Source organism: Silurus meridionalis, chromosome 7, assembly GCF_014805685.1.
Source record: "Silurus meridionalis isolate SWU-2019-XX chromosome 7, ASM1480568v1, whole genome shotgun sequence".
Lineage (NCBI taxonomy): Eukaryota > Metazoa > Chordata > Actinopteri > Siluriformes > Siluridae > Silurus > Silurus meridionalis.
In genome coordinates, this window is record NC_060890.1 from 22362014 (window position 1) to 22386628 (window position 24615).

The 24615-nt window shown below is 36.2% G+C and overlaps 1 protein-coding gene across 1 annotated transcript; it reads left to right on the top strand.

Annotated features, from left to right (window-relative positions):
- Positions 1–9068: 9068 nt before the first annotated feature.
- Positions 9069–21761, top strand: pmp22b (peripheral myelin protein 22b). The gene is made up of 5 exons (XM_046853964.1): positions 9069–9226; positions 10015–10110; positions 10218–10302; positions 17055–17195; positions 19863–21761. The coding sequence occupies exons 2-5, from the start codon at positions 10033–10035 to the stop codon at positions 20021–20023; spliced, it is 465 nt and encodes a 154-aa protein (XP_046709920.1). The 5' UTR covers positions 9069–9226; positions 10015–10032; the 3' UTR covers positions 20024–21761.
- The last annotated feature ends 2854 nt before the right edge of the window (positions 21762–24615 follow it).

Consider the following 24615-nt stretch of genomic DNA (forward strand, 5'->3'; position numbering starts at 1 on the left):
GCACCCCAGGCCTCCTCGCAATACATCAGTACCTGCTTTACTAATGCAGATTGAGCACAAATCCCCACAAACACACTCCAAAATTTTTGTGGGACATCTACAGTACGTGTTAATATAATAGGAAATGGGGACTAAATGTGGAATTAGATGTTTAAGAAGCAAATATGAATTGTTGTATATTTAGTCTATATTAAAAGCTAATTTTGTGGAGATAGCCGATGTTAAATTGTGGCTTTTTTCTTGTCACATGTACTTTACAGCACAGTGAAATTCTTTCTTTAAATATACGAATGATGTTGGGAGCCTGAGTCAGAGCACAGGGTCAAACGTAATACAGGCCCTGCTCAAAGTCGGCAGATTGGCGATGCTGGGGCTTAAACCCAAGATCTTCCGATCAGTAACCCAGAGCCTTAACCACTGAGCTAGCACCTTTCCCAAGCTGAGCCCCGTAAAATGATCCATTGAAGGTATTTTAAAGGTTAAGTTTATGTTTGGTTTGTAGTTTTACCTATATGTTTAATTGTACATATATTTTTTTTTTATTTGTTTGATTGTTTGTTTTTTCAAAAACTCCTGTCTATTTCGCCAAGGCTAACATGCTATAGATTCACATAATACATATTAACTCTGACTTTGCAGTATGTATTTGTATGTCCATTGCTAAAATACTATATGTGCATGCCATTTGAGAATATGAATAGACTGTTTTCTCTTGCTGTGAGTTGCCATTGAGAACAAATTACTCTCTGGGAAATACAACCATTTACTCACCCAAACAAGCCACATAAAGCCTGTCTAAGCTAATGCCACCATGTGATACACACGCACACATACCTTCTCTTAATGGCTACTGGCTACTTCGTAATATTAACCCCGGGTCAGGTGGTGTTGCGTGTGCAGTTTGCATTCAAGCCTGCCATACTGTCAGGGTGTTTTGCATGCCACCCCTCTCCTCACCTCTCCTCAACTCGCCTCTCTACATGAGTCTTCCATAAACATTGGCATATATGGGGCTGTTGTGGCTGCAGTAGTCCTGCTGCTGGTTCACTACTCAGTCACACAGCTGTGCTCACATAAGCATATTTATATTAGCTCGAGTGCTTAATCACTGGGTGTGACAATGAGTCATATTTCAGAGCAAATTTCAGAATGATATCTATTAAAAATAAAAAATCAGGGGTCATTTAGTACAGGCATTATTACAACTGTGGTTGAAGTGATCACTGAAATTGCGTTAGATTATTTTTGTAGGTGTTGAACATTTAAATATTTCCTCTGAACTAATTCACAAATGTCTTTAGCTGATAGTATGAGTGCTAAGCTGAAGAATTGGGGTGCAAAAGGTCTGATCTGTGATCTTCCATTAGAGTTTTATCACTGTATTTAGGTTTGCACTAATGCATTGTAAATATGTTTTTGAGGTGGAATAGTGTAGAAAATGCAACTAATTTTACTGTATTTTACAAAATACAATATTGTGAATATCAAGATTGTACTTCATTAATCGCTACACATACTGTATATGATAGCCTTCTTTTTTTTGCAATCTCAATATAATTTTGCACATATGTTTATAACCATTTCATGAACAATGTATGAGATCTTTATTGCATCCATGACCATTGTACTAATTGTATGCACTTTCTGTGCACCGTTTATTTAAATTCACATTATTCATATCATATTATTTATTTGTGTATAATTATTTATTCATGTCTATCATAAATCATAGACTTACCAAACTATACATATGTACATATTTTACACTGCTACCAATGCACTTCTGGTTAGATGCTAACTGTATTCCGTTGCTTTGTACCGTAACGTGCGATGACATAGTTGAATCTAATCTAATATGTGTCAATGTTATACATAACAGTTTATCTAATTAAAAACAGAATATTTGCACAAAAACAGTAAGAGAAGTCATATAGAAAGTGATGTTTATTCTATGAATTGTTTTTACAGACTTTTAAATAACTTTTTTGCATTATTCCATTTACTGCTATAACATGATGTATACTATATGAACAAAAGTTCTGACTTTTCTAGCCATATGTGGTTCCTTCACCAAACTGTAACCACGAAGTTGAAGGCACACAATTGGGATATGGAAATATGGGATATCTTTGGAAGCAGTAGCATTAAAGTTACCCTTCAGTAAACTTGACATAACAGTGCCCCTGTGCAATAAGGCAGCTAAATGAAGATATGCTATACATAAGTTGGAGTGGAAGATCTTGAGTGGCCTGCTCTAAAGCTCTGACCTCAACCTTTTGAAAACCTTTAGGATGAATGAACCATTGACTGCACCCAAAGCATTCTCACCCTACATCAGTACCTGACTTTGCTAACAGCCTTGTGGCTGAATGAGCACAAATCTCCACAAGCACTCTCCACAATTTGGTGAAACATCTACAGTACCTAGAAGAGTGGAGGTTATTATAACACAAATAAGGACTAAATGTAGGCTGGGACACACATAAAGCAAATAACAACCTTATCATTATGTATATGCAGTATGGTCCACAAACATTTGTCCATATAGTGTATATCTTTAAGGTAATTATAATCATAACTAATCGTACTAATATCTCACAATTTCCAATAATCTAAAATAAAATGTGACTACACAATTTAAGACAATAATGCAAATCACAAGGCAAAGTCGTTCGAAAAATAATCTAAAAACCCAACAAATAATTGAAACATGTTAGGACCATATGAAAGTGATACAAGGCAGTGATACAATGCAAGGGCTCGGCTATTAGACTATTAACTATTAGAAAATATTTCTATCAAATTCTTCATATAAATATAATTGCGATCATTATTTGAATATTTTGTTACCGATAATAAAGAAACATCTCAATAATTTATATTTGTTTGTCCTCTTCATATTCTGATTAGACTAATGCTTAAAATAATACATAAATAATAATAATAATAATAATAATAATAATAATAATAATAATAACACAGAAATAAAACTCAGACTGAATAAATTCCACATAAAATACAATAAATAAATAAATAAATAAAAATAACAGGACATACAGTTCCAAATAAATAAAATATTTTTGGTCGGTTAGATCGGTGTCAATAAAAAAAAACAATATTGTGCAGATCATATTAACCAGTGCAAAGGCTCATCAGCTGATTAGTCCCGATGTCTGACATCAATGTTCCCTTTACAATCCTAAGAACTTAACAGCATCTGTAGTTTAACACTAAATAAAAACATATGAATAGAGCTATTTTATGGATTTGAAAATGTATGCACTAGGCTGCACAGTTACATTCAATAAACACACCAATATTGATTAATCTACTATTTATATCATTTCGTTAGCATGCGTAATGATTTTATTCTGTTTGGTTGTAATGTTATCAGGTTACACAGGTTGCACAAATATCTGTCAGCAAACAGGTCATCACATTTTAATGATATTGATTATTTTTCTCAGCATTCAGACTGTTCTCTATTCACTCTCTCTCTAAAATGAATGTATAAGAACTTGAGTATCTTTAAAAGCAGTAGAGAACACTTAGCAGCCTCGACTTATGGTAACAAGGAAGTGCTTTATTGCAATGTCTAAGAAAGGGCAATCAGACAGGTACTCTAGAGAGGCTTGGATGTCTGATATAAATGCTGTATTTTCCAGAGAGCATGATATAATATTCCCAAATCATCTCAGTGTGGTGGGTTTGTACGTTCATCATGGAGCACATTATGCACAAATTTCACATAGTTATCTACGACAAAGTGGATTTTCCTATACCAGCATATGCCAAAGTGTGTTATTGTCTTAGATATTATTTTAAGAATTATGATGAAATAAAACTTTGATGGGCATGGTGTCTTCTAAGATGACCCTGCCCTCCCCAAAGCTCACTCATTGGTCCTGGAGGACGAAAATGAGGCGCATGATCTTTCACACTCACCAAATCTCAAGCCAGTTAAAGACATACAGGAGATTCTGGAGCAATATGTTAGACCCAACCCAACCTTTTCCAAGAAGATCTTTTAGAAGAATGATGTTCATTTGTCCAGGACCATTCCAGCTACTTGTTAAATCAATACCCTGGTGCATCAGAGCTCTTCTGGTGGCTCAAAAAGACCTTACCAACAAGCTACACTTTTCCTTTAATGTGTTACCAGCTGTTCAGTGTGGAAACAAATCTGTTGCTCAAATGTTAGTTTGAATATTTCAAGTCAACATGCAAATCACTAAAGCAATGTCCAGGGAGTATAAATGTGCATGTGTGTGCCTCAGGTGGTAATGATATACTGTGTGCACCTTAAACCATCAATAATGAACATTAGCAAAGTTGTTGTTATACTGCAACTTTATAAAATAATATAAAAGCTCAAAATGAATTATAAAAATCACAATTTATTTTGTCTTGTGATCTTGCAGTAACAAAAGTATTTTTTGACAATTTATAGCAGTAGAATACAAGAAATAGATAATAGGGAGTATAGCAATTCTCTATTAATTAGCTGGCAATGAAAATAAACCCTGTGTTTGGGTTCACCATATTGCTTACAACAGCATATTTGCAGATTTCTGAGAAGTCTGTTTCTCAAGGGACGGATACTAATTTGGAAATGATTTAAGACTAAATACTTACATATCTACATATCTGTTGATGCCAAAGACAAAGAAATGTTGGAGTAAATTCAGCATGACTACATGTGGTCATCGAGGCTTCAGTTAGAACCCAGGGGTTCAAAACAAATACTTCACCACTGCACTGGATATTCTCTTGTACATTATTATTCCTTAATATAAGTAAAAACAAACATATACATTCATTCATGATGTACATTTTGTATACCTAATCATACATTTTGAAATAATGACAAAAATACTTTGTGAACTCCAGATAACAACTTCTGTAGTCGCAAGATCATAGAAAAAATATTACACCAAAATAACAATACAAAAAAAGAAAAATAGTTCATGGCCTTTCTGGACATCTGTAAATTATAACACATTGTACACTACTGGTAATAAGTTTAATAAAACCGCAATTGTTTTGCAATCTGTATTGAAATTGAAGCAATTCAAGTCCAGTTAATAACTTGAAATGATCCAATGGTAGGTGGTAAACGTTCAAAGATGAAAAAAGGCTAAGTTACCAAAAACTAAAAAAAAGCAATATATGAGTTATACACAATGGGTTGATAATGCAATGCTGCAATGGAAGTAAATAAAGTCATGGAAGTTAAGGCCAACTATTCTTACAGCTGTCCCAAATTTTGCTGATTATTTTTCAAGCCCTTTATCTGTATAAAAGCAAAAATAAAAACAGTCTGTGTTACTCCAACCTTTAAGCTATATTTAAACAGCATTGTACTGCAGAAAGTAGTATACAGCTTTCATAATGGTTAAAAATGGGCAATTGAGAAATCAGGACAGACAGACCACTATAAATCTTATAAGCGTAAAATGGGGGTGTTGTAATATTTTGCCCGGTAGTGTATATGTATATCTGTGTTGTACTTCTACTGTAACATAAGTGGCTAATTGAATAATTGCATGAATGAATGTGTACAGAATGTTTAATTGCATGAATGTGTACAGGTGTTTCTAATAAAGTGGCCTGTAAATATACTGTACGTTGTACTATAAATAAAATCGGTAGTTTGAGACAGCAGAAATTTTGACTTAATTAACATAATTAAGATCCACAATACATGCTATCTATCTATCTATCTATCTATCTATCTATCTATCTATCTATCTATCTATCTATCTATCTATCTATCTATCTATCTATCTAAGAACACCCCAATTTGTATAATTTTAAGAGTATATATAAAAAATTAGTAGTGCCATACAACTTCATTTCACGTCAAGCCTACTAAAAGCACTGCTTTCTGTCTGTTAATAAAACTGCATATGTTTGTAATTTATCTCATCAGAAATGTTCAGAGCTTGAAAGGAAGAGCTGTAGACAAACTGCTGAAATGTCCAAAGCTCATATTTCTCTCTCTCTCTCTCTGTCCCCCCCCTCAGCCTTTACTGATTTCCTAGGAAAGGAATGATAACAGATCTGAGGTTAACCCAGTAAAAGTATTTTGACCGTTCCTGAAAGTCTCTCATTGGTATGTCATGGGCGTGTCCATGTTCTCCCACTCACATACACACACACACTCATATACACACTATGACTCATGAGTGCGTCTATTGAGGGATTCCCTCCCTTATATCCTCTTGTTTGTGTCTCATTCCCCAGACAACCAAAGAACAAAATGATCTGGTCATGTGCCCATGACACAATGTCCTACATTTCTCAATGTAAAAAAATTCCACATACTAAAACTACACACTACAGACCATCATTGTTTATTGCTACACTCTTTTTTTCTATATCTACTAAAATAATTATGAATCTCTGCTGCTTCTTCTGATGCTATCTTCTTCCTAACGTTTTACTATCTTGCTATACGAGCTAGATAAAATTTCTCAAGCACACTGCTCATTTGCTTTCCCACTCCTGGTATCCATGAGAACCAGCCATGCTCCATGACAGTATGCGTAAACACTAGAACTCATGACTAAGAGACCAGAGGTTTTCCTGAGCTATTACACACTCTGTGTGTCTGAGCTATAATTGTAAAAGCTCTGACTGCGTCTGAAATCACTCTTTCTACTCTAAATAGTCTGCCAAAATAGCACTTAGCACTCTTCAATCCCATAATGCTAGTGCTACAGAAGGCATGACCTCTGGAGAATGCGGGCTTAGGTAGTAATAATATTACCATCGTTATCATAATCAGTACTACAATTACCAGGTGACAGCTTTCAAATCTTAAAATATTAATACATTTTATTTCATTAGTAACCAAAACTAGATAGAAAATATTCTATATGTTACATTCTGGAGATTTTGGGCATTCAAATGGTTTATTTCTTTTCCCATACGAAATACGCCATTAAACATCAATAGCTATAAAATTAACACACCACCAATTTTTGCTTCTCCACTGACACACATTTTTGCACTAAAAAGTATGAATCAAAAGCTACACAACATAATCAATTAACTTAATGGTTTTTAATTTTATTACCATAAAATTCTAGTTAATTTTATTAATTTTATTAACATAAAGTTAACTAGAATTTTATGTTAATAACATTTGCTAGCTAGAACCAAACATTTTACTTATAGTTTGTAAGCTCTTATCCTGTTAGCTAGCTAAAAATACATGGTAATGTTAGCTAGCTAGATCTATGAACGTTGTCAAAACTGATCGTTATGTAGCTAAACTGTACTTTTAGCTAGCAAAGTAGAATTGGTACACTGATGTTATTTAGTTATTTTAAAGATCAAACTTTATAATGGTATGTTTTGTATTCAGATCTGATCCTGTGCATTACTTTTCCCCTGGATAAGCAATACATGGATTTAGACTTTTGCTTTAAAAATTGTATGTTACAGAATAATCATGTGCTTTGGTTTTTATAAAAATATTTTAATGATTTGTCTTGTTGGAAAATTGGTTTGAATGCCAAAACAAAGCCTGAGCTGAACAACTGGTAGACCATCTTTGCCAGCTGGTAAGTAATCATTCAGTTCCTAATGACTTAACCAAATGCATAAATGATTTTGTTAAGAGTTTCTGCTATAGTGCTGTCATTTTTCATCTATGGCTGAAGTAGACTGGGTTTCTGTCTGTGATGTATTTCCACCTTTAAAATGCTTGAGGATAAATTGCTTGCTAAAGATGAATTAAGAAATTGATTTTTTTAATGTAGATTAAATATATACAGTACACTATAAGTTTTCAACCAATCTTGCTAGCTCATCCTGTGTTTTGGGAGCTAGTAGCTGAAAAAAATTAAAGAGAGACTGAGGTGTTTTTAAGGAAAGAATCACCAAATTCGGCAGTTTCACTGAGAAAGGAAATAGTTTGGGCTTAAACCAGAAGGTTTGAGGTCAAAGCTCCAGCACTGCCAAGATGCCACAATTGGGCCCTTGATTAAGGGCCCTAATCCTCTCCATTCCTAAAGATACCTTATCATGGTTGACCTTGTTCTCTTACCCTATTCTTCCTAACAAGCTTATATATACATAGAAAATAATGTGTCTGTGCTGTAAAGTATATGTATGAAGTACAAGGAATGGCTTCTTCTACATTTTCTATTGGGGTACTATTTAAAAGGTCAGGTGCCTCTGTTGGGCCCTTGAGTATGACCCTAATCCCTCTTGGCCCAAGGGTTGCAGTGTCATGGCTGACCCTGTGCTTCTTAACAAAGGTATGTGGGGAAGAAAGGGATTTCACTGTGCCGTTTAGTATATACAACACATTAACACCTTTTCTCCTATTTACTTTTTTAGACGTCAGGAGTGCCTCTGTTGGGCCCTTGAGTATGACCCTTAGCACGACTTTCTCCAGGGGTGCTGTATCATGGCAAGTTAAGTAAAATAATTAATTAAAATATTACTCTGCTGTTTACTATATGCAACAAATAAATGCTTCTTCTTCTCTGAATTTTTGAAACGTCACAAGTGTCTCTGTTGGGCCCTCTTTTTTCCAGCGGCACTGTATCATGGGCGACTGTATGCTTCCTAACACATATAAATGAACAAAATTGTTTCATTTTGCTGTTTAGTACATGGAACAATGAAACATGTACAGTGGTACCCCGCTTATTGACCGGCTCGGACATCGACCTTTTCGCTTAGCGAACAGTTTTTCGACCGAAATTTGAAGGTCACAGGTGTATTTGTTGTGCCCTTTTTACTACACAGTACATACTCGAAGAAAACAATTTTACTTCCGTTTACCATAGGTAACAAACAAATGCTGACTTTTCAAGAGGTCATGGGTGTTTCTGTTGGGCCCACGAGTGTGGCCCTTAACCCTCTTTTTTCTAAACATATAACATATATGTGAAGAAAAGAGTTTCACTGTGCTGACACGTGCTGTAACGCTCCTTCTTCTGCTTTCTCTAGCTGAGAGTTAACGTCGTGAAGAGTGATTTGGGACGCACCCTGGTTGTGACGTGACGCGTCCCCGAGGGCGTTGGCCTGACGTGGATCGAAAGCGTTTAAAACAGCAGCGCTGCGTTTCAATCCGTTCCAGTCTCTCTTTCCTGCTGTCGGACTTGCGGAGTAACGCTGTCTCTCTCTGTTTCTCTCATTCTCGGGGTCCGCGGTTTCAGCACTTTTCTGTGCAAACTCTCCTGGAAATACTTTCACGCAGACTACTGTAAGTTAGTATCTATCTATCTATCTATCTATCTATCTATCTATCTATCTATCTATCTATCTATCTATCTGTCTGTCTGTCTGTCTGTCTGTCTGTCTGTCTGTCTGTCTGTCTGCCTGTTTGTTTGTCTATTTGTTTGTCTATTTACCTATTTCTGAAAGAGCGCACAAATCCTAAGGCGCACCGTGTTGCGCATCGCATCTTTTTGCGCATCTGGATTTATGTCGCTTGCCTTTGCGCGTCATGATGTGTTTCTTTACATTTTCTCTCGTGCGTTATTTTGATTACATGTGACATACCTGTAAAACGCCAGAATACAGAAATAAACATTTGTTGCTACTTAGTAACTAACTCTTTTCCCTAGTAGGTACGGTTTTTCCCCATTTTGCGTCATTACGCACAATTTATTCTGCTGAATATTAATGTTATATCCTAATTACACCATTCAAATAGAACAATAATTGTCAGTAAATACAGTTCTACCTGTTGATTAAATGCTGATATGACTTTCATTAGGAATAATTAAGTGCTGTATAGATTTATTTAACACCCAGTGTTGTCTTGTTTACCTATTTATCCGTCATTCTTTTTTTTCTTTTTTTTTTGGGGGGGGGTTAAAAAAATTCCTCATGTACCTGTCTGAATATAAAAGGTGCACTATTTGCAGGCTGGTAGCCTCCACAAGCACTTCATTATACTAGAACCCTGGTAACACCCAGTTAATGTAGATGAAGCCAAGAGTGTGTACAAATGTACAGTAAAAAGTATGGGTTTGTTTGTGTGTGCAGAAAACCAGCACTGGAAACATGCTGCTCCTTCTTTGTGGCATCGTATTTCTGCATATCGCAGTTCTGGTTCTGCTGTTCGTCTCCACTATAGTCAGTGTGAGTATGAATATCATCACCATCACCATTATTATCATTATTATCTTCATCATGATGTTCTTGTGATAAGTTTATTATTGAGAGTCTGCATATTTCTTTTTGCACAGACCTGGAGTGCAACCCAAACCAGTACCGCAGACCTCTGGGTAAACTGTACTACAGCCTCTGCATGTTTGGCCGGTGACACTGGAGGTATGAAACTTTTGTTTGCTCTCTCATCTTCATCACTGCACAGGATGAGGCTTGGAAATTGTTATGTACCAGGATTTCGGAGTGGCAAAGGGAGGGCTTAGGAGTGCCACAATGTAATTATAAATTGGTCAAGGTTGCGCTTATCGAATACCCGTTTGTCTCTTTGTCCAAAATGAGCAGTTACGCGATGACGTTGTCTTTCTAGTTCTTAAAGGATTTGCTTGACAACAGGCTCAGCACTTCAGTTTCAGACCTCTCATAGATTTGAGGTTAGTCCTCGCTGGGTGTGACGAGGCTTATTTCAAGGGTGTCGTCTGTCCACATCTGTCTGCTGCACAGATCCAGTCATCTTCTTTACACAAGGTGAAAAAGGATCAGTTATTTTTCACAGACCATGATCTCTGACCTCTACATAATTCTAGCCTTAAAGAACCCCTGAAAAATGCTTTAGCGCGCTCACATAGGCGTGACCGTGAGCTCCGCTGCCCCCTCAACTGCCATCTAGGGGTGAGAATGCGGCTATGCAACCCGAGTGGGATGTGAGATCCCCCTGGCTCCAGCAGCTCATCTCAGCAGTATAAATAGTCCCCGGGTCGAGGCTGAGCTCAAAAACCCTTGTTTGGGAGTGGAGATGGCAGACTAGTGTGATAGCTCGGGGTGGGGCACAGGTCGAGTATGCAGAACAGATTAAATTTAGACGCCAATCTGGTTGTGTATGTAAGAGTGTGAGTGTAAGGTGCTGGGAGATCCTCTGACCATTCTGTGTTTTACAGAGCATGTGGCTGGGTTGGGTCATACCCAAGGATCATATTTAAATAGTATTATTGGTTCATAATAAAAGATCAGAGAGATTCTGTCTTTAGCGCAGACACGCTATGGACGAGCAATATGTCATTCGTTTAAGCCGTTTTTGAAAATAGCTTTGAACAATTGCAGCGACGGAGGAATCTGTAGCTGTGACATTCTGGGTTAGGAAATTTTGAGACGCATTGCAATTGACTGCAGCATAAAATGTTCATGGACGATGTTTTTTCCGAAAAAAAAATAGTTGTGCCGTCTTGAAAAATAAATCAGTAAAAAAAATTATGTTAGCACATAACCTGTTGGGTGACATTTTAATATACCGACATTATGCACATATTTTAAATGATTTGTTTAATAAATAATACGATATAATAATGGTGCATAACCTGTTAATAATATATAATATGATATAATATTAAAATATATTAATTAATAAATTCATATATTAATATAATGATATAAAATTAATAGCAAGCAAGTTAATCATAAATCATATTTATGCTATAGAAGTTAAAAAAAAAAATTATTAATTAAAAAAAATAAATTATTCACTCTGTTGAGATCTGGAAATTAAATATTGAACTGAACGCAGAAATTTTGCCGGATTTATTATCTTAAAATGAAGAACTAGTTCTGGTTCTGTCTGGTTCTGGTTCTGTATTCTCATGAGAGATGTTTATAATTTGATGGACAAGTTCCCAAATGCATGCTTACACTTTAACAGGTTGAATTTCTGGTTATGTTTATCATTCAGATTTTTTGGATGACATAATCGTGTGTGTTTTTGAAATGAAGCCGAACCAGCATGTGCAGCTGCATTTGTTTGTCGAGTGCTCCTAGTGCTCATGAGTGCTGGGCGAGGCCGAGAGCAGTCCTGTCGCTTTATTTACGCCTCCTTTTGTTTTGTTGTTTTTTCTTTGTTTTGTGTAGTTAGTAGTCAAGGGAATAAACCTAGAGTATCTTTGATGGCTTTTCATGTCGAAATCTCTGTATGTGTATTAATTAAAAGACTTACAGTAGAACATTAGATACATTTTCTGTCAAAGGTACACTGTTTACACTGTGCGTTTGGGTGTGTGCTCGTGTGTGTGTGTGTGTGTGTGTGTGTGTGTGCACAAGCCATTATAATTATACTGTAAATGTCAGGAAACACCATGCATCAGGAGTTCATGGGCAGAGTACAGGGGCACTGGGAAGGAAGTGCAACTCAAGCTGTTTACTTTAAAGCAATGTTGAATGAAGTTCATGTGTATTTTCAGAAAAGTAAAAACTGAATGACCATAAAAAAAAAAGTGATGATTATTCAAATTATAGGGAACATTCTGGGATATTAAATAATTACATCTACATTTACATTTACATTTGCGGCATTTAGCAGACGCCCTTATCCAGAGCGATGTACAAACGTGCTTTAAATCTCTAGTGCTTTAATTCTCTAGTAGTGAGTCACTAATTAAAAATGGAAATGGAAACACTATTGTCTTTAAGGTGCAGAATTTATTGCATCATACTTTTAACTGTAGATATATTCACAATGCATTGTTACAGAAATCTGGATGTAGATTAAAACCATAATAATCCATAATAATAAATCCATACTCGAAATAGAACCGTCACCTTGCAAACCAAGTTTTACAAACAGATTGTAAATCAGTGCTCTGTACTTAAACAAACACACACACTATATTTTATTTAATACTAAGGAAAGATGCTAAGAATGATAAAATCCTGGAGTGAGCACAATACACTCTTTATGATCACAACAGCACCATTGATTATCATTTAATCCTTCTCTTTGCATTCTTTCTGTCTCTGAAACGCTCTTCATGCCTGTTCTTCTCTTCTGCCCTGTTTTTTCTTTATTATTAGCCAAATCACAATGCATACGTAACTTCAGAACACAGGGTGTGGTCAGAAAAGAGAAGAGATTCACCACACAAGCAAAAAAAGGCCTCTAAACTGCCCCTTTAAGTTTGCATGAATTTATCTGTTAATGAATGCGCCTGTCTCTTGTTGTATGCAATGGCTGGAGATGGAAAAGCAGATCAGTCAGTACTAACAAGATTATTGTGCTTGATCGCTGTTATTTTTAGGCGATGGTGCTGTATGATGCAGCATTTGCCCTAAACTAAATCCTTTAAAAGGTTCTCAGTCTGCTGGTATTGTTCCAAACCTAAACCTCTTTACTTTGTTCTTGAGGCATTTACAAACTATAAGTAGTGTAATCAACTAGTTTTGTTTAGCACCTGTTAGATTGAAAACCTTTACGTATAATTACAGGCTCACTGCATTTTCAATAAGAAATGCACACAAATACAAGAGATATACAAACTGAAACTTAAATTTTTATCTCTGAATCTCATTCAGAACAGGTTTTTGCAGAAGATGCCATATCTCATGTTAGTAAAGATGTTCGTATCCTGGCATGCCGGTTGCCAAAAGGAGAACTCGTTCACAGCGGAGCGAGAGTGAAAGAGAGATGCAGAAACCTGAAACTATGTGCATGACTCTTAGACAAGAAATAGACACGCTAAAAAGTCTCGCATACTGCATACCACCGGCTTGAGAGTAAAACAATTGTAAATCTCCATAGACAAAAAAACAGATCCAGTCTTACTGGCGTATCTTATGTTCAGAATTACTTACTTTTAATCATAACCTTTCGTTTCAATTTATTTTATGGCACTTTTTTAGTAAAGGTAATTGGACATTTATCAGAAATACTTGTGTACAGTGGCGCTGAAGTTGACCGGCGAAGGGAAAATGGCCAAAAAAAAACCCCATCAGGAAGAAATCATTATAGGAAGCGACCCTAAATATGGGAAGCTCTCATCTCCTTTATCTGGTATTGGTGTAAGACCACTAAGCGTATTGCTACAGGTGAGATTTGAACCATGTACATTTTTAAAGGTCATTGACAATGTCGATGTCTTTCTACAGCACAATTTAAAACAGCTAGAAGTTGCCCAAGTTGCTGTTCAGTAACAAAAGTATTTCAACATTCAACAACAAACAACAAAAACACTGTCCAGGAGATCCCATTCATCTCTACAATGCACTGAAAATCCAGAGAAATTATCTAGAGAAAAGAGTTTTTAGCTTAGAATTACAATCAGAAACAAGTGCGTAAGCACTTCTAAACTTGGGTGGTAGACTGTTCCACAGTTTAGTCCAGGTGCTAAGAAAGTCTGATCCGCTGAATTTTAGTATTGCCTTAGGAATAGTCAATAATCTCTGATCAGAAGATTGTAGAGAAAAGGTCTGATGTGTATGTAGATGCCAGTTAGTTTTTTAAAAACAAATAAGTGTATCTAAAAATCAGTTCAATAACAGAGACATTAAAGTCTGTGTAATAGGATTATTCTAGCATACACCCAAAAGTCTAGCTGCAATCTGTACCATTTGAAGCTGAGAGACAGATGTTTCATATCAGCGTAGATGGTGTTGCAGTTGCAGTTTCTAAAATGATGCAGAGTGAATTCATAGGTTAAGGGTCAGAGCTCTACATGGCCAGACATGTGACTTTGTACACCAAATTCAAATATTACTTATTTGTCACATACACATTTATACAGAGTATGACATGATTTGTTTTTTCATGACTGCCCAACATGTAAACATAAAAACTAGTAGTACAACATGAAAATGAAAAAGAATAAAGTAACATAAAAATAAATACACAAAAAAAAGTATAAATGTATATTTTAGGTATAGTTTTACTATAAGGTATGGGAAAAAAAGGCAGGGGCATTGTAATGCTTGAAAAGGTTTGGAAAATAATGTTACTACATTCAAATGTTGCTAATTTCTGTACCATCTGGGGTCTGAATTAAAACAAATATAAAGTTTTTGAAATGAAGAATGTAAAAAATAGTCTCTTTGGGCTGTCAGTAATGATGTCAGACAAGGATGTTATAATACATATAGATTGGAGACCAATTGCTAATTTATATACAGTCAGAATTTATTCAAGGAGGGTTGAAATTCAGCTAAAGTGTATCTTTTTTCTATTGTCTAATTGAACGGTTTCTCTTGAATCGCCAAATAAAAAAGTTAAATATTAATTTCTATAGTGTAGCAAATACGTTATCTTGAATGAAAATCATCAAGTTTTTAATTGCACATAGAATTGTATGTCAAACTAAGAAACGTACTATGAAAATATTTGTGTGCCTGTGTCCCAAATGCCGTAATGCAGGTCTAGTTAGTTTTAGTCTAGAACATCAGTCTTTTAAAACAGTGCATCCCAAATGCACTAATCAAGCTTCTCAATTACAGCCGAAGCACTATCACATATACAACTACTAACTTGTGTAAATATGATAGCAATGCAGAATAAATAACTGGTTAATATTAGCAGGATTCATACCTTTATTTAAAAATGAAAAGCCTCAATACATGAATCCATGGTAAATTCTTTTTAATTCTATATATTTAAAGCCCTTTTGTATTTATCTTATCACTATTCATGTGCAAAGACATTTCCAAAAAGGATTGTGTAATGAAATAAAGCTTAATGCTAGCTTTATTCTTTGCAACCTGATGGATGTGCTGACTTTTACAAAGCTTATTGATCATTAATCTTTCGAATTACTAAGTAGCATTAGCCAGCTTATAAACTATATGGATAAACTTTTGTGGACACCTAACCATAAGATTTTCCACTTGATGTTGGAGTGTGCTTGTGGAGATTTGTTCCCATTCAGCTGAAAGGTATTAGTAAATTCTGATACTGATGTACTTGTGGAGTGTGTGGAGGCCTGGGGTGCAGTCAGCATTCCAATTCATCCTAAGTATGGTTGATGTCAGAAATGTATATCATGGAAATCTATCACTCCCACCTATGTAAAGCATATCTTTATAAAGAATGCTTTGGATACATGAACATTGTCAAGCTGGAACAGGGTTGGGTCTCCTAGTTCAAGTGAATGCTATTGCATCCGATGTTTGGGGAAGAACCGCATATGATTGGAAAAGTCAAGCCAAAACTTCAGTCCATTTAATGTAGCTTAAGTTAGAAAGTACATTTAAGAGTGATATAACATTAGGATATGCTTCCTGTTGAATTGTGTTTGGTATGTACATTGAGTCATACTGTAATTTTGTATTTGTTTTTTATGAGGATTAAATGTTATTAAAGCCAGTCTAACACGAGTGCAGCTTGGCAGTGATTGTACTTAGGCAGACAAATTAAGGCTTTGTATTATCACATTTTAATACCAGTGTCACACAATTTTCACTTGATAAAACTTATTATAAAGCCGTTTAGTTGCCGCTAAGTTGCAGCGTAATAGCTGAACAACACAGGAAACATTAAGCAAAATAAGTTTACACATTCAGACAAGTTTCAATATGAAAAATGTGTTGTGCATCTAATGCATGATGGATTAAATGATAGATGGATGAGATATGAAGCTATTATAGCTATCAAGACAAAGTAATGATATACAGTATATATATATTTCTCTGGCTCAAGGATGAGCAGGAGATCAATACCTAGAGAGCCGCTTTTATTTTAAGTGTCTGGAGCTTGTAGGAATTTGAACTCCCATTTGTGAAATGTTCCAATAAAAAATGCTTTTGGCAAAGTGAACAACTTTGTGCTCTTTTAGAAAACATTGTGGAAGTATTTTGTCTCTGATGGATTCAACATGTTTGTTTGGTCTCCTTTTTGTGTTGAGTTGTTTTGATATTTAAAATATTTAATCTTTAGTAGTCCTTTTTTTAAATAGATAGAGAGGTCTGGTCAAGTTCAAAAGAAACATCTATAACTCTTCTAGTTTGGAATTGCAGACCCAGTCGCAGTACATTGTAATGTCATGTAATGAAATATAATGTAATCCTAGTGTCTGGATGTAATAAACATTTCAAACTGAACTTTCTGTTAGGTCCTGGAGTTGCTTTCTGCAATAACAAATCTGTCTATTTTTTCACTCTCTGTCTTTCAGTATGGATTCAGTCAGTGCAGGCTCTCATGATCCTGTCGATCATCTTCAGCATCCTGTCACTTTGCCTGTTTTTCTGCCAGCTGTTCACACTGCAAAAGGGTGGACGCTTCTTCCTCACTGGATCCTTCCAAATCTTCGCCTGTGAGTATCTTTACATCTGAAATGCTTGCTAATTATGGCAAAAACGACATGTTTTGTTAGTTGTCTATGCCTGCAGTCTGGAGAAATAAGTGCAGTTGGAATTAAAGATTTGTAGCTAATTAAAGCTATTCGGAAATATCTCGATATTCAGTTACACAGTGATATCATACCAGATCCATACATCATTCTCATGACAGCAGGAATCAATGCTAGAAATCCTGTCCTTGTTTTTATTGACCTGTGAGTTAGGGTTTCTTCAGGACATGCCATGCTGGTATATGAACTTTGCAAATAAGTCCATTCCATATTATTATCCATATTATTTAATTATCATAAAACACCGCAAATCATTATTTTTTGGTTTTCATCTACAAAAAGTTATTTTTTCCCCAGCACATTTATTTCCAAAATTAATCCTTAAAAAGCTTTTCAATGTATTTGTTCTAGATTTGACAACATAATACTAATGCACTTCATTGCCTTTTAAATTTGCAGCTATTTCCTTTTTTTTTTTTATCTGTTCAGTAAAAGATCGTATATAATTCTATAAAGGTCTGACTCTGATGTTTTTAAAGCAATGTAGAAGTGCCAGAGAATGACAGTGCATCCAGAAAATGACTTCTCCTATTCCTCTCACACACACCTCAAAGTAAATTTTTCAAAACATGTCCTTGGCATCCATTGAGGCTCGTTGAGCCAGTATTAATTAAATTAGTCCTGTCACACTTTGTTATACATTAGATTTTCCAGAATGTACTTAAATGCCTTCCAGATCAATTACAGGCCAACATCCTTAGGCAATCTGTTTGGATGAAATAATATTGTATATAGATTTTTAATTAGGCAAGGTCAATATAGACTTATGCTCTAGACATAATTATCTTGTAAGTAAAGGAGGACTGCAAATATACTTAATGAATATGATAGTGTTTCAGAGAAAAGAAAACACAATATGGATTCCTGTAAGATTCTTGGGGACAGAATTCAGGTTGTTTGGTCACATTAACAATTAGATAAATGTCAGGGGGGAAGCAGCGTGGGCCATTAGGATTTTGGTGTCTCAAGGTGCCCACCGGATTGGCACCGGAAACAGAGGCTCAGACACAAAGTGAAATGTCATGGCTGGCACGCTGGGGGTGGTTTACGTCTTGCCAGACTGAGCCTGATCTCAAAAAGTGCTTAATCATGCTGCGGATGCAAGTTATTTTGCTGAAACGAGGGTGAAGACAGTGCTGGCTCTGTCCACTCAGAAATCTAATGGCACTGCCTTGTCTGGCTCAGAGGAGGACATTACGGGAAATGTCAGTATCTCCGGACACTCATACACAAAGACCAGTGAACATGTCCTGCTTTACTTTAAAAATCCATGTAAAAATGCTATGCAAAAACATACATCTAACATAACATCCAAATGAAAAAGAAGTCCTTCAATGGTGAATGTACTGTTATGCCTGAAAGATGTGTTTAGAGTGAAATCAACATCTATCACTTGCATACAATTAACCCCAGGTAAAAAAATTGCTCTCCTCTATTAGACATATTAATTACTATCAATATTTCACCAACTTAACCACTTAAGAAAATCTAACCACTTACCTCATAATTATTTAGCAACATTTAGAACCTTTCTACCCATTTGCCTGTTTCCCTATCTGCATAGTCCTCAAACGTTTCTGGATAAATATTGTGTCAGTTATTTTATGAAAGAGAAATTCTTCCTTCTATGTGACCTTTTTATAAAACCCTATTCACCCAAGTGTCTACCTACCTGTCTGGCTCACTCAAGAGGTCAAACTTAAAACCTTTGTTTTAAAGAAATCTACACAGAAGCTGTAAGAGTCTTTAGAGTTACCATACCATCCCATCAACTCAAGTGTCTACCTATACAATCCACATCCTACTTACTTCCCAACTATTTAAACTACTCACCAAACCATTCATACTTCCAGCACACCTTAAATCCAACCCACTAATCTATAACTATTCCAAAAAGAATTGGTGCTTAACAGTTCTGTTAAGTAACCTTACATTCTACATGTAATCATTTTAGCATATTATCACACCAATTTTAGGGTTCTACATTAAACTTTTTATTGATTCTACATAAATAAGGAGACATAGATTTAACTACACACCTGCCAATTCCATTTACAAACCTAAAAGCCCTATATCTATGCACTGAACCCATGATACTACATCCACCCAAGTGTGGTTTTGATAGGTCAAAGGTTCTGCCTTTTAAAAGGGCACCACCTGAGCCTTCTGTTGTAGATTCTTTTAACAGAAAGTGTGCAACAGTTTATGTTGTAGATGTTACATTCTTTTTTAAAGGTGAGCAACCAACCTACCCCCTTACCTTCTCAAACCTTAAATCTTACCTTCTTACATAGCATTCTAAACTCCTAGCTGCTTAGCCAACCAAACAAAACAAAAAACAAGATATTTATATATGAACCAGTTTATATTCTGTGGAAGGTATGGCAGTCATGTGAAATGTTGAGCAATCAGAATAGATGGCATTGGGCATACTTCTGGGCATTCTGTTAAGTCATGTGATCGACCAAGTGCTCATCCATTTGTCCACAAGTGAACCAGTGGTAAAACTTTCTGTTTCAAGTAATGAGGCTGTAAATTATAATATTCTGTTTTATTCTTCCTCTCCATCAGGTCTGTTCATTATGTGCGGTGCGATCATTTACACGGTGATGAGGAACACATGGATTCCCTCGGGCGCGTCGTACGGTTATGCCTACATCTTGGCCTGGGTGGCTTTTCCTCTAGCGCTCATCAGCGGCTTAATTTACATAATTTTGAGAAAACGGGAATGATCTACTCACCCCCGTTTGAGGCTCCAGATATCGCTGATCATCTAAATCGCCTACCGCATCTGCAGACAAGTTTAAACAGCCCATACAATATAATATAATATAACTGTACAAAAAGAATCACCACCATGAAAAGACATATAACAACGAATGCGGTCATTGTTTGAAGATGTATATAGTATCTATGGTTTAAAACCTATTTATAACACTTTTTACATAAATGTACATAGTATTGTTATGTGTGTCGACAGAGCTTTGTTTTTGTTTGTGTTTTTTTGCTAATTAAGTGCCTAAAATGTGTTTTTTTTTTTTTGTTGTCAGAGGCAAGTGCATTATTAGCCATATTTTGTGTTTTTTTTTTTTTTGTTTGTTTTTCTTACACTGCCAAAAAAAACAGTTATATATAAATATTAAAAAAAATCAGTTGAAGTATTTTAACCAAAGAGCATGTATTAAAAAGAGTGATATGCTATAGTGAAATGGCTTGAGAAGTTTATAGATGTGGTAACACTTACTGAAAACGCTAAGCTAGATACAAAATTGACCATATATATATATATATATTTTTTTTTGCATTTAAAACCATTAATTTTTTTTATTTTTTTCTATTATCTTTTGGACAAAATGGTGCTATGTATTTACCATTCCTATAGCCATTTTGATTTAGTCAGAAAAAAGCAAATGGCCTGCAAGTAGATGTGACAGCTCTGTATACTTACTTCTGTACATACGATACTTAACAGATAGACTCATTTTATAATAAATTGTGTTTGAGAATAACTCGAGACTTGAGTATTAGCTAAGCAAATGGCTTTCAAAGGCCACGTAGACGTTTTTAGCGATACTGCAACAGCTAAGAGTGCATTATATTATCAAATGCCATCAGGAAGGTGAGAACTGCCTGGTATCTCAGTGTATCTGTGTTGTGTGTCTTCAGCTAGCTAAAAAAAATCACTAGAGTTTAAAAACACGTATATTACGCAAAGCTACTTGTGATCGAAGGGAATCTTACGGTATTTTGCATGGATTTCAACACCAGATTTCAATGTTCTATTAGTGGATGTACCAGAGATTTTTGCATTCATTGCGATGTTGTGCTGATACTTGAAATGTGACGTGCTGACTATGTCCGCTGTTGTGAAAAACAAACAAAAACCCACCGCCGACAAAAAAAAAAAAAAAAGTCTCCATCTTGAATGCAGTGTTTTTTTTTTTTTTTTTTTGGACGCCATGTGGTTCTTTACAAATACATCACTTATGATCTGTAATGCAACTCACACTGAGGACCATGTAGGGGGGGGACGGGACTATAAGAGAATCCCTATGCACTGAAACCAACAATAAATTACCATTAACGCAATTTTTCTTGTCAGATCTCATGGTTTTTATGTGATTGCAGTGTTCTGGTGTGTGTCTTAAACAACATCTAAATCAACCTGGGTGAATCATAAAGTCGGTATCAGATTGTAGCATTTTTAACTCAAGATTGTTCTCAATTTTTTTCAATTAAACACTGATTTTATATGATTCATCACTACCCAAGACATTATTCAAGTATTAAAAGTAAGCTGTGTTCCGTACTTGTTTACTATTCATACTTAATCTTGCCTGAAATAAGTAGTAAAACTGTGTTTCTGTGGTCAGAGGAGAAAGCAAAACCTCTTATGATGGCCATTTTGCATGTTCACACCAATGCTTGTGTTTATTAAAAAGCTATTAAAGAAATGTTGCTCTGTCTGTCTCACTGAGTCTGTAAGGATACTTCCAAAACACTTCATGTATTGTACTGTATGAGAGCCAGTGTTGTGTGTGGGATTAGGGTGTGGTTGTAGCAGCTATGCTGAATCTTGTGGAATCACGCCATCTAGTGTTTAATCATATAATTTTCTACCATTAGGGTGAAAGTGCTAAAATTTTCCACACACTTTTAATAAATATCTGGCTTTAGCATGAATAATTCATCTACATTCTCTTCTACATTACATTACATACAGAATTGTCTTTGAAACATCCTCACGAAAAGATATTCAAAGCCAATAGGCATCAAAAATATACACTTAAAAATATAAACCTAAAATATGAAGCTTTTAATTTTCTTAAAAACTCATTATTGGACAAAGAACGATCAAGAATGAAGCAAATAGAAGAAGTAACTTGGTACGAAATTCATATATTTGCTTCATTCTTGATCGTTTCCTGACCAATAATTAGTTTTTAAGACAATTGTCTTAAAATGTCAAATAAACCTGTGGAAAGGTTTGAACAGAACGAAGAGGCAGGATTGTTTAATTCAATGTTGATGAACATTGAAAAAAATAAATGTTTGAAACATTATGAGAATTTAACCACAAAAAGTCTCTCGAAGTGAATTTGTACATTATGTCAATTTTTTTTATCCAAACACTTCAATGCAGCAAAAGTAAAGAATTTGAGGCGAAGAAGCGCATTTCTTTCTTACTTCCAATCTTTCTTTTCTTTCTGAGAAAATTAAAAGGTTTATTAAAAGGGACTTTTTTGTGGCCATTTTGGCCAAGAATGTATATCCAGGAGATATACATTATATATGACAAAAAGTCAAATATAAAGTTAAATAGCTAACTAGATGGATACAAACAAAAAAAAAAAATAACCAAACATAAATAAACCCTGCCATCTAGTGTTTAAACATAGATAATCTTCTTCTTCTTCTTTCGGCTTCTCCCATTAGGGGTCGCCACAGTGTCTCCAGACCCCCTGTCCTCCTCATCTGCCCCTTTTAAACCAACTACCTGCATGTCTTCCCTCACCACATCCATAAATCTCCTCCTTGATCTTCCTCTTTTCCTCCTTCCTGGTGGCTCCATCCTCAGCATTCTCCTACTGATATACCCCATGTCCCTCCTCTGCACATGTCCAAACCATCTCAATCTCGCCTCCCTCACCTTGTCTCCAAAACATCCTACATGTGCTGTCCCTCTAATAAACTCATTTCTAATCCTGTCTATCGTCGTCACTCCCAACGAAAACCTCAACATCTTCAGCTCTGCTACCTCCAGCTCCACCTCCTGTCTTTTACTCAATGCCACTGTCTCTAAACCATACAACATCTCAGGTCTCACCACAGTCCTATAAACTTTCCCTTTCACTCTTACAGATACTCTTCTATCACAAATCACTCCTGCTATCACTCTTCTCCACCCACTCCACCCTGCCTGCACTCTTTTCTTCACTTCTCTAACACACCCTTCATTACTTTGCACTGTTGACCCCAGGTACCTGAACTCCTCCACCTTCTCCACCTCTTCTCCCTACAACTGCACCACTTCACTGCCCTCTCTCTGATTCACACACATGTACTCTCTTACTTCTACTGACTTGCATTCCCCTTCTCTCCAGCGTCAACCTCCACCTCTCCAGGCTCTCCTCAACTTGCTCCCTACTCTCACCACAAATCACAATATCATCCACAAACATCATAGTCCAGGGAGACTCCTGTCTGACCTTGTCCGTCAACCTGTCCATCACCACTGCAAACAGGAAAGGTTTAAGAGCTGATCCTTGATGCAGTCCAACCTCCACCTTGAACCAGTCTGTTGTTTCTACTGCACACTTCACTGCTGTCACACTGTCCTCATACATGTCCTGCACCACCCTCACGTACTTCTCTGACACACCTGACTTTCTCATACAATACCACAACTCCTCTCTCCACTCTGTCATACGCTTTCTTTAAATCCACAAACACACAATGCAACTCCTTCTGACCTTCTCTATACTTCTCCATCAACATTCTCAAAGCAAATAAGGCATCTGTGGTGCTCTTCCTTGTCATAAAATCATACTGTTGCTCACAGATGGTCACCTCTTCTCCCAGCCTGGCTTCTACTACTCTTTCCCATAACTTCATGGTGTGACTGATCAACTTAATTCCCCTGTAGTTACTGCAGGTCTGCACATCTCCATAATTCTTAAAGATCGGAACCAGCACACTCCTTCTCCATTCCTCAGGCATCCTCTCACCTTCCAAAATCTTGTTGAACAACCTGGTTAAAATCTTCACTGCCATCTCCCCTAAACATCTCCACGCTTCTACCGGTATGTCATCTGGTCCAACCGACTTTCCACTTTTCATCCTCTTAATCGCTGCTCTCACTTCCTCCTTACTAATCCTATCCACTTCCTGCTCCACCAACTCCACACCATCCAACCTTCTCTCTCTCATTTTCCTCATTCATCAGCTGCTCAAAATACTCCCTCCATCTTCTCAACACACTCTCCTTACACACTCTCCTCACTAGTCAACACATTTCCATCTCCATCCAATTTATTGCTCTAACTTGCAGCACATCCTTCCCAGCTCAGTCCCTCTGCCTGGCCACTCCCTACAAATCCTTTTTTCCTTCCTTATTCTTCAACCTCTCATACAGCTCCTCATATGCCTTTTCCTTGGCTTTCGCCACATCCCTCTTCACCTGCTGCTGCATCTCCTTGTACTCCTGCCTACTTTTCTCATCATTCTGTTGATCCCAATTCTGTTTTGCCAACCTCTTTCTTCTTATGCTCTCCTGCAGTTCCTCATTCCACCACCACGTCTCTGTCTTTCTTTCTATTTCCAG